Below are 9,346 nucleotides of genomic sequence, written 5' to 3'. Positions count from 1 at the left end.
ATGTGAAAGGAAAGTGGAATAAATAGACACAAAAAAGCCACATTTAATAAAAGATGATTTCTATTTTATGCTTTGAGTTATACATATTTCGAAACGAAAAACACAAACATTTTTTTTAAGACTACAAGAAAACATGTCGAGTTGTGCCTTAGTGAGAGAGATTAATATATCAAGTATATACAGCGTGATGTAGGACAACAATTACTTTCTGTCGGTGGGATTATTTCAAATGTCACCATTTAGTAACTGTACAAGCAACATTAAAACGAATGCCGAGAATGAAATGACTGCTCAGGGGTCATTGGTAGTCCTAATTAACATGATAGAACTGTTATACTGGATAAATCTGACTCATCTGGCTTTATATATAACTGAGGGATCTATATACATCAATATTAACACTTTAATCCCACTCAGCTGAGTCTTCTCTACAATGCATAAGCAACAACGACTGCAGGTTTGGAAGTTAATCAGAAAAAGTGCATGTTGCATCTTCTGTGCAGCAGTGACAGCCAGATGAGTTTTCTTCTTAAAGAAGTCCAGATGCAGACCAGTTTTTAGAGATGTGGGATGTTGGGTAAGTGCAGCCAGCCCACTGCACTTACTCATGAGAGTAACAGTCAAAAGAAAGTCTCTACGGACTTTTCTCTTCCTCTGCTGGACTCTGCAGGGGATCTCCGGCTTTCTCCTCGGCTGCCTGTCTCTCCTGTTTGCCCTCCAGCAGTCTGTCATGAGAAACCGTCCCCAGCACTTTGGCACTGTGCTCCTGTGCCTTGGCCCTGAGTGCAGCAATGCTGTTCTCTCTCAGTTCCTCTTTAGAAATGGTGGACTTGCCCTCTGACCTCTTATCCTCTGCCTCAGCTTCTTCCGCCCTCTGAGAGCTCGGCTGCTGGGCCACGTCACACTGTCCTTTGGGCGGGGGGACCACTGCCTCCGTGGACTTTTTGTGCATCCCTGCAAAGAGTTGCGGGTATTCAGATTTAGAATAGCGTCTGTTGATCGGTAAGCCATCTTGGACTGAAAATAGCAAGCAAAAATAGTACTGGTTTAGAATATAATGTTTGAATGGATGATGGTGTGCAGGATGAGAATGGTTTATGTCATGGAAAGTCTGTACCATGTTCTCTTTATTTAGTTTCTTTGTTTTAACTCATGAAAACCTGAGCAACTTGGTTAATTTTCTTTAAAAAACATGGGGAGAAGGAAACAAGCAACTTCACAAGATATGGTCCAAAAGTTGGCAATAAATTAGTAAAAAAGTTACAAGAAAATTGCCTGAAAATATGCGAAATAAAGTAAAAAAAAAAAAAAAAACAACAAAAATATTCCCTTTAAAAGTGCTTAAAATAGAAAGTATTTATTGTATACCTTTTTTTCTATAACATGTTTTCAAATATAAAATTAGAATTAAAGTTATAATTGCATCCAAATTTTGGATGATAATCTCGTCATCCTAATACTTGTGGGATGTAATTTTCTCCTACACTTTTACATTCCTTTATATTATTTTTACATTTTCACATTTTCTTGCAACTTGTCAGTTAGTCATTGCCTTTTTCCCCATTTTATGAAAAAGAAATCAAACCAATTTATTCAGGTTTGAAAGGGTCTGACAGCTTGTGAAAGGCATTTGAAAACAGCACAAGAAAACTGATGTCGACACAGGTTTCAAAGGGTTAAAGGGTCAGGCTTAACTAAACAGAGCATTTACCATCAGTGTCTGCAGATCTCTCTCCAAACCTATTAAAACAATCACGACGGCGTGAGACAGTGACGCTGAATGTATGAGGGGACAGAAAGACCTCAGCCTCACCGAGCAGCCACGGGGCGCAGGACTCCATGATGCCGTCCTTGGCAGACTTGAGGATGGACTCAGGCAGGGGGATGGAGTGTCTCACCATGGCGCCGTACAGCCCATACTCTGCCATCACGGTGCTGCGACCCCAGCATTTCTCCCTCTTCCTCCACTTGGCTCTGCGGTTCTGAAACCATACCTGTGACAAAAGGACAAAACACAGATTTATTATAGTCCCCAGAAACTTTACCGCCAAATAAGACAAATACGTCCAGTTTGCCAGTCAGAAAAATATGTATTGGATCACTGCAACACAGATTAGTTTGGCTACAGAATTTAAAGGTTCATTGTGTAGGGTTTGGGGGAATTTATTGGAAGAAACTGTGTATAACAAATAGAACTACATTTTCATCAGTTTCTAATCATCTGAAACTAAGATTTGTTGTGTTTTCGTCACCATAGAATGAGCTGTTTATATCTTCATATAAAGTCTGCCATTTTCTTTCTACAGTGGCCCGAAATGGACAAACCAACACTTGACAACACTGGCCAGTAATGTTTTCTCATTTTCAGCCACCATAATTCTCCTGCACGCTTGGCACACACCGTCAGTTCTGTAAAACCACACCGCTAGACGCCACTAAATCCTACACACTGCACCTTTAAGACAAAATTTGGTGCCATTTTTAAAAATACGTTTTTGGCTCGGCTCTGTGATGATTACTGTAAAAAAAAAAAAATAGCTGAGATGGAAGATAAGCTGATTTTCTTAAGGGCTGCAAAAAATCCAATTGCAGTGTGCAATTTTCATCTCCTTATGTGCAAGATGTAGCTACTGGTAACACTTTATAGCAATGTCTGATAATGCACTTGACATAGGTTTTGGCTTAATTAATAAACAATAAATATTTTTTTGATGCTTTATAAATCAGCTTTAAGACCATATTCCGGGCTGTTAGGTTGTAAAAAATCGATGCCGCTGCTTTTTCTCCTTTCTATTAGGACTTTGGTCCATATCCTCTGCAGCTGTCTTCATTATTGATGACTAATACCATTTACACCCGCAGACATGATGATGTAGTGTTACTTTCTCTGGGTTTAGAGTTCCACTGGTCCCCCTCATTATTTACACTCATACAGAGAATAATCTGCAAAAGACCTGAAACTTGAACACAATTGATTATGAATGATTGTGAATGTTTTAACTATATCTACACCACAGCATTTATTATCCTGTATTTTTACTTTGAGCTGTTTCATGTTGTTATAATTGTTTGTTGTTTTGGAAATGTCATTTCTGTTGGTTATCTGTTTATTTTAACTTATTTTAAATTTGCTTAATATTTTTTATGTCTTTGTTCATGCCCTACATAACTGAAAATAAGGGTCTCCCTCAGTTAGTTTCCCAGGTCTTAAACAAAGGTTTGAATGAATGAATGAATGGATATTTATAACATAAACACACAAAAAAATCCACTAGAATGCAAGATATTAGGTGTTTGATGTCCAAAATTTTCTGGTAGAGGACACTAAACCCCATGACCACCTCAGTGTTTATTTATGTATAATGTGCATGTATGTGTGCATTATAAGGGATATTTCACAACCTGGAAACCCAGAGGCTGTAATTAATGGCTTCTGATCTGCAACACTTAACTATTTATTTTTCTAGCCTACATGAAAAGTATTAGTATGTACAAGTATGTATTTCAAAAATGGACAATCTTTAGTCCATTGGTGCATTTGGGGGAATGCAAGAGACAAGTGTCCCTAAATATATAAGACATCTGCAATAAAAACATGAAACTAGCATAGGGCTTTTACATTTGCAAAATTGAAGACATTCACACCATAAATTAGTGCTGAAAAAAAGAAAAATTGGTGCATAAAACCTAAGGAAATTAAGAGTTTGATGTCCGAAATCTTCTGTTGGAGGACTCAACACCAGACAACCCAGAACCTGATATTTAGGGCATCTCCTGTAAAATCTGGAGTGATTTTACCAAAAAATAAAATGAAAAAATAAATAATTCTAGGAATCTGATTGCCTTGAACATTTTTTAGTGAATATACCTATTTATTTTAATTTATGTTAACTTTATATTATTTATTGTTAAGTTCACATATAACGTAGTTATATTTTCTTACTTTTGTTGAGTTGTTGCAACTTAAAAAATACAAGTTAAATCAAAACAATCTTTTTAAGTTTTGGCAACTTCAGTAAACCAAATTTACTGTGATATATAAATATGTTAACAAAAAAAGAACTTGCAGATCTCCTCACTTCATCATTACCAAAATCCTCTTTGTCATGATTTAGTCAGATTAACTGGGTTTACTGAAGTCACAAACACTAAGAAAAAACAAGGTACTTTTACTTAGCATTTTTAAATTGAAACAACTTCACAGAATTAAGATAATACGGCTCAATTTCAAGTAAACTTAACAATTAGATGTAAGTAAACAAAAAATTATATTTATAGTTCTATTTAGACCTACTTTCCTTTTTAAAGGCAATAGGTTTCTAAGACTATTTTAAGTAAGAGTTAACTTGTTAGATTTTACAGTGTAAGTGCCAGACTATGTAATTTATTTATTAATCATGTCAACTATTTATTGCTTGTTCATGAAAACTCAAGTTTCAGCATTTATCTTAAATAAACCCATTTGTGAATCTCTGCTGTGATTCAGAGTAAGTTAAGATAAGGACTGCACCGTGTGGATTGAGTGCATTGATTTCCCATAAGCTGCTGGCTACAGGTGTGAAGGATCTCTGGCTCCTGTCAGGGCTGATCTCCAGCTACCTGTGGCCGCATTATAGATGCTTTGACACATCATGACACTTCACTCGGCCACGGCCAAGAAAATGCTTAAAGCTCTGCAGGCTATCTGTCAGCTCAGAGAGAGAAGGGCCAAATTGATGGTATAGGAAAACACAGGACTGTTAAACACCCTGCTTAGGCCCCTCTGTGAGGAGAGGCGATTCAAGCGAGGGGACAGATATTAAATTGAAAACGATCAAACCGTTTTCATGCTTTTTTTCCCCTCCTCTCCTCTCTGGTAATTCTGATGATAACCCTTATTTCATACAAGATACTTTTTTTCATGAGAAATTGCTTCTGTGCCCCTCAAAAGAAGCCAGTGTGGAAGCAGCGCGGAGGAGTGACCCAGGGGCACGCCGAGGCTGATTGAAAAATAAGTTAATTTCAGGCCCAATCGATGGCGGGCAGGCGGGCAAATATCACGGGAAATTAAACTACCGGGACTCGGGGGAGCAGCGCTATTGACCCGTGCTAATAAATTCAATGTAGTTATTTCATTTGAACTCCCTGCGTCTCTCCAGCAGCAGCCAGCCAGCCTCACGAGCTCGTCTGATTTAACTAATTACCCTCAATGAGAAAATTGGGTGTTAATTTTATTTAGGATGGGAGCTTATTTATTTATTTATTTATTTCCCGTTTTATTATTTATTCGCGGCTGTACTGTTGCAGCAGCGTAATGAGAATGAGATTAAAAGGCGCCCCGGCAGATGGATGGTCCAGGTCACACTGCAATCTTCTTCCGCCTTGATAGCTTGATTAGGTCGTTAGTGGCTCCTTCTGCGAGAACAAATTGTTTCACATCCAACTGCGCCTGATGAGAGATTATCTGTGCTGGCGAGGAATGCTGGAGAGAGGAGAGGAGAGCGCGCTTTGTGCAGACAGGCATCGATTTACGGGGGCGCACTCAGCCCATCTCCTCTTAAACACGAGAGCAGCGTGAGAGGCAGCTGGCGGCCCGCGCGCACACATTACAGCTGGCTGTTTGCACTGATGGGACAGTGAAAGATTACAGGTGAATATTCATGAGGCAGAGAATAATATTTGCCTTAGAATAGTCATAAAAGTCGATTGGAAATCAAATAATTCTGTTTTAAAGACAATATTGCTTATTACAAGAATAGTTTATGATATGTGCTTTGCAGTGTGCAGTCGGTCTAAAGAAATATAAATATATCGCATCTTTTGAATACAATTAAATTAGCGAGAAAATATGCTTTCATTTATTTATAAGCCTATAAGTGCGTTTATCTGGCATTGATTAACAAGGAATTCTATGCATAGATTTTGCAGGGAGCAAATGAAAATATGGATCAAATTATTATTATTTTTTGAATAATAATAACAATTTTTTTTTTTTTTTTTATGATAATGATAATAATAATAGGACTATTTCAATATTTCACAATTTGCACCATGAGAAAAAATAAAATCAGTTTTTATGTAATCAGAGTGAGTCAAAAGGCATATGTCTTCTTTTCTACTCAAAATTAGCAATTTTGCAGGAAAATCTGGTTAACAGTAGTGCATTAAAACACCTTGATGTATCTACGAATTGAGACATTTAAAATGTATCTTCATTCATCAGAGTTAAATTGACCCATAAAGACTGTAGCCTATTTCATTCCTATAGACTCAATATAATGAAAATAAACTTAAATAAATTTAACACATAACGTGACACGATAGACAAAACTATCTATGCAAAAATAATTATAATAACAATAATTTAATAAAATTACACTAATGAATAAATTAGCAGCATAGTCCATGTTCAGACATCGACAAGAACAAATTTTCGATTGAATAGTGCAAAGTCAGTATTACCGTAAAGACACACGGTGCCAAAATAGAACATAGGCCTACCTGTATCCTGTCTTCAGGCAGCTCTGTTTTCATGGCCAGCATCTCTCGTGCATAAACATCCGGGTAGTGCGCTTCATTGAAGGCCTTTTCCAGCTCCTCCAACTGATATGAGGTGAAAATGGTCCTGTATGTGGACACGGGTTATCATTTAAATAGGTGGATATAATGGACATGTCCTGCAGATGTCAATCTGATTTTAATGTAAGGTAAAATGACACGGGACATAATTCTTTAAATAAAAGCCAATTTTGATAAACGAAATCTTTCATGTATAACATGTACATGGGTGTAAAAATGTATCAAACCAATCAGGATAAGCTTTACCTTTCTGAATGACAGAAAAAAACAAGCGATTTGTGGCCAATTTGTGGTCAGTTCTGATCAGTAATTAAGTTCATTATGAGGCTATAATAAGACCTTCAAAAGAACAATTAGCATTGCGCGCTGATTTTGTAAATGATCAGTCCTTACTGTATTTTAAAGGGGGTAAGAAAGTCGTGTGAATTTCTGCTTATTTACCATCTCCAAAAATTCATTATATTAACCATTATTAACCAGAAATCATCACTAACCGGTGGCGTCTTTTCTTGCGTTTCTTGCTCTGACTTACTGATGACTTTGAGAGTTTTCGTTCATTTGAAGACAAATCATCTGAGTCTGGATTAAAAAAAAAAATGAGAAGAAAGCATTAGATAACATCTAACATCATCTAACATCGAAAAGCGCGTTTTGGAATTTTCAGAATAAATGTAATTAATATATTGACCCTGGCACAACACTACTATTTTTTTAGGCCCTCACATTTTTTTTTTATTATTTAATTTAAAATCATGCAACAGACACAGTGATAATAGAATTATTATTCATAATCAAAATATAACAAAAATAGATTGCTTATAATACGACTGATAGGCTAATAACAATGCAATAAAATTAATAACAATACAATTTTAAAAAGGTACATGCACAATTGCTCAAGTTGGATATATATGCAAAATTTCTGTAGCAGTGACATCAGTATTTATGAATATTTATTATAAAGTGAGATCACCTGAGCTGGCAGACTGGCTGGTGTCCAGCGGCCCTCCGGACCTGCTGTGAGGCTGCAGGTGAACGTCTTGTGCGTCCGACAGCACCGTCTCCAAAAACGCTGGTTGTCTGTAAAACGACGGAATTCCACCAGAGCCGATTAATCCCATCCCGACGCCCACCCCCATCCCGGCGGGGCTCAGCAAGGACCTAGCGGCAATCAGGTGCGCCCCGGCCGGCAGCGAGCTCAGCGGGCTCCTCGGGGCCGCGGACGGCTCCTTGTTCAGCCCCAGTATCTCCTGGATGCCAAAGCCGGTGCACCTGGGCGGCGGATGGGTCGCGCTGCTCTTCGGCTGGTGGCTTCCTCCATTTGCACCCAGAGAGGTTTTCTCCGACAGATTTAAACTTTCCGAAAGCACAGAGCCCTGTTTCCCCGTCATGGTTTGTCTACGTAAAAGGCCTATTTTCTTATTATACCGTCTCACAGGATGGTCCCCAGTGCATGATCCTCTGTGTAACACACAAGAGTCCTTTAGAAAACGGTCCTTTTATCCAACAGGTCCATCCCAACAAGAGGCAGGACGCAGCAGCCAATCAGCTGCAAGGATTCTGGATTCCTGTGGATCATGGATGCATTATACGCCCTCTCGGATACATATCTGCATTTTCCTCAGGACTATATGAATAAACGAGGAAGGGATTTAGGTTACAGAAAGAAAGGAGGGAACAAAACCACTATGTTCAAAGCTGCAGGATGCACGAAAAAGGCCGAGAATTAAATCATTATGATAACAGGAAGGAATATGACAAAATTAGGAATATCAAAACTAAAATATTATCACGCTGGAACCATTGCAAACTCACTGCAGATTTTTAATTACTCACATCATTTTTTTCGTTAGGGTGTAAGGCCTAATTAAATCGTCCAATTCACACCCCTTACTTACCTTTCAAATGCTGCAAAATTACCTCAATCTGCAGGAATAAATCTGCATGTATTGCTTTTCGCGGAATGGTTTTAACACACACACATGCACACACACAGAGGCAGCTATGATCTCTCTGCTCAACCACTGGCTCACACGAATGGATAATTGATCTCCAGATGCTATGGGAAACTCATCACACGCAAATCAAAGGCCCTCCCCAAAAAAACGACAGCTGGACGATATGGACCCTCTCTGCTGCTGTTACTCGGTCCTGCACTGCGCTAATCCCACAGCAGCAGCAGCAGAGCAGACTACAGAGCAGATTAAATCACTGGGACGCTTCCCCAGCAGAGAGAGGAAATGATACAGAATATGGGACACAAGTGTAATAAATAATTATCTGGCCTGTTATTAATTATTATCTTATGTTATTAAAATGTATATGACCATCACGCTGAATATTGGCTAATTATGGCTGAAGCAGGCCTAAATTTTAACCTCAATGAAATTATGGCAGAACTTTTGTGTCGGGAAATTCAGATAAGATAAAATAGCCTTTTTTATCCCATTGTCACAGAGGGGAAATTTTGCTTGGGAAATATTGGAAAATTTTCATTTGGGGACAATAGAGTATATTTTATCTTAATTACCTGACACCAAAATTCTGCCATAACTTAATTTAATGTTTTTACATGACTTTTTCTATACCAGCCATAGTAAGCCCTTATTTATAAACCATATTGCTTTAATGATTTTTTTAACACAATAAGGTCAGTGGAATTTTTATAACAAACAGTTGTTTTCTGGCATACTTGCAAAAACAAATAAGAAGAAAAAACATATTTATTATGGGTCATGGGATTATTTTAATAACATTAATAAGAGTAAAGATGCAGATAAAAGATGCA

At 37.9% G+C, this 9,346-nt stretch overlaps 1 protein-coding gene across 1 annotated transcript; it reads right to left on the bottom strand.

Moving 5' to 3' along the window:
* Positions 1–634: 634 nt before the first annotated feature.
* vsx2 (visual system homeobox 2) lies at positions 635–7,949 on the bottom strand. The gene is made up of 5 exons (XM_042501461.1): positions 7,532–7,949; positions 7,053–7,137; positions 6,481–6,604; positions 1,814–1,994; positions 635–1,017 (listed from the first exon to the last, which is right to left on the bottom strand). The coding sequence occupies exons 1-5, from the start codon at positions 7,947–7,949 to the stop codon at positions 635–637; spliced, it is 1,191 nt and encodes a 396-aa protein (XP_042357395.1).
* Positions 7,950–9,346: the final 1,397 nt, after the last annotated feature.

The sequence above is a fragment of the Plectropomus leopardus genome, chromosome 14 (assembly GCF_008729295.1).
Source record: "Plectropomus leopardus isolate mb chromosome 14, YSFRI_Pleo_2.0, whole genome shotgun sequence".
Classification (NCBI taxonomy): Eukaryota; Metazoa; Chordata; class Actinopteri; order Perciformes; family Serranidae; genus Plectropomus; species Plectropomus leopardus.
The sequence above is the reverse complement of the archived record's forward strand: the minus strand, read 5'-3'. Positions and strand labels throughout refer to the sequence as shown.

Coding starts and splice junctions, on each gene's coding strand:
- vsx2 (XM_042501461.1), bottom strand. CDS start 7,949: ATGACGGGGAAACAGGGCTCTGTGCTTTCGGAAAGTTTAAATCTGTCG. Junction 7,138..7,531: donor CAGCCAGTCTGCCAGCTCAG/GTGATCTCACTT, acceptor TTTTTAATCCAG/ACTCAGATGATTTGTCTTCA. Junction 1,995..6,480: donor TGCCTGAAGACAGGATACAG/GTAGGCCTATGT, acceptor CTTTTGTCACAG/GTATGGTTTCAGAACCGCAG.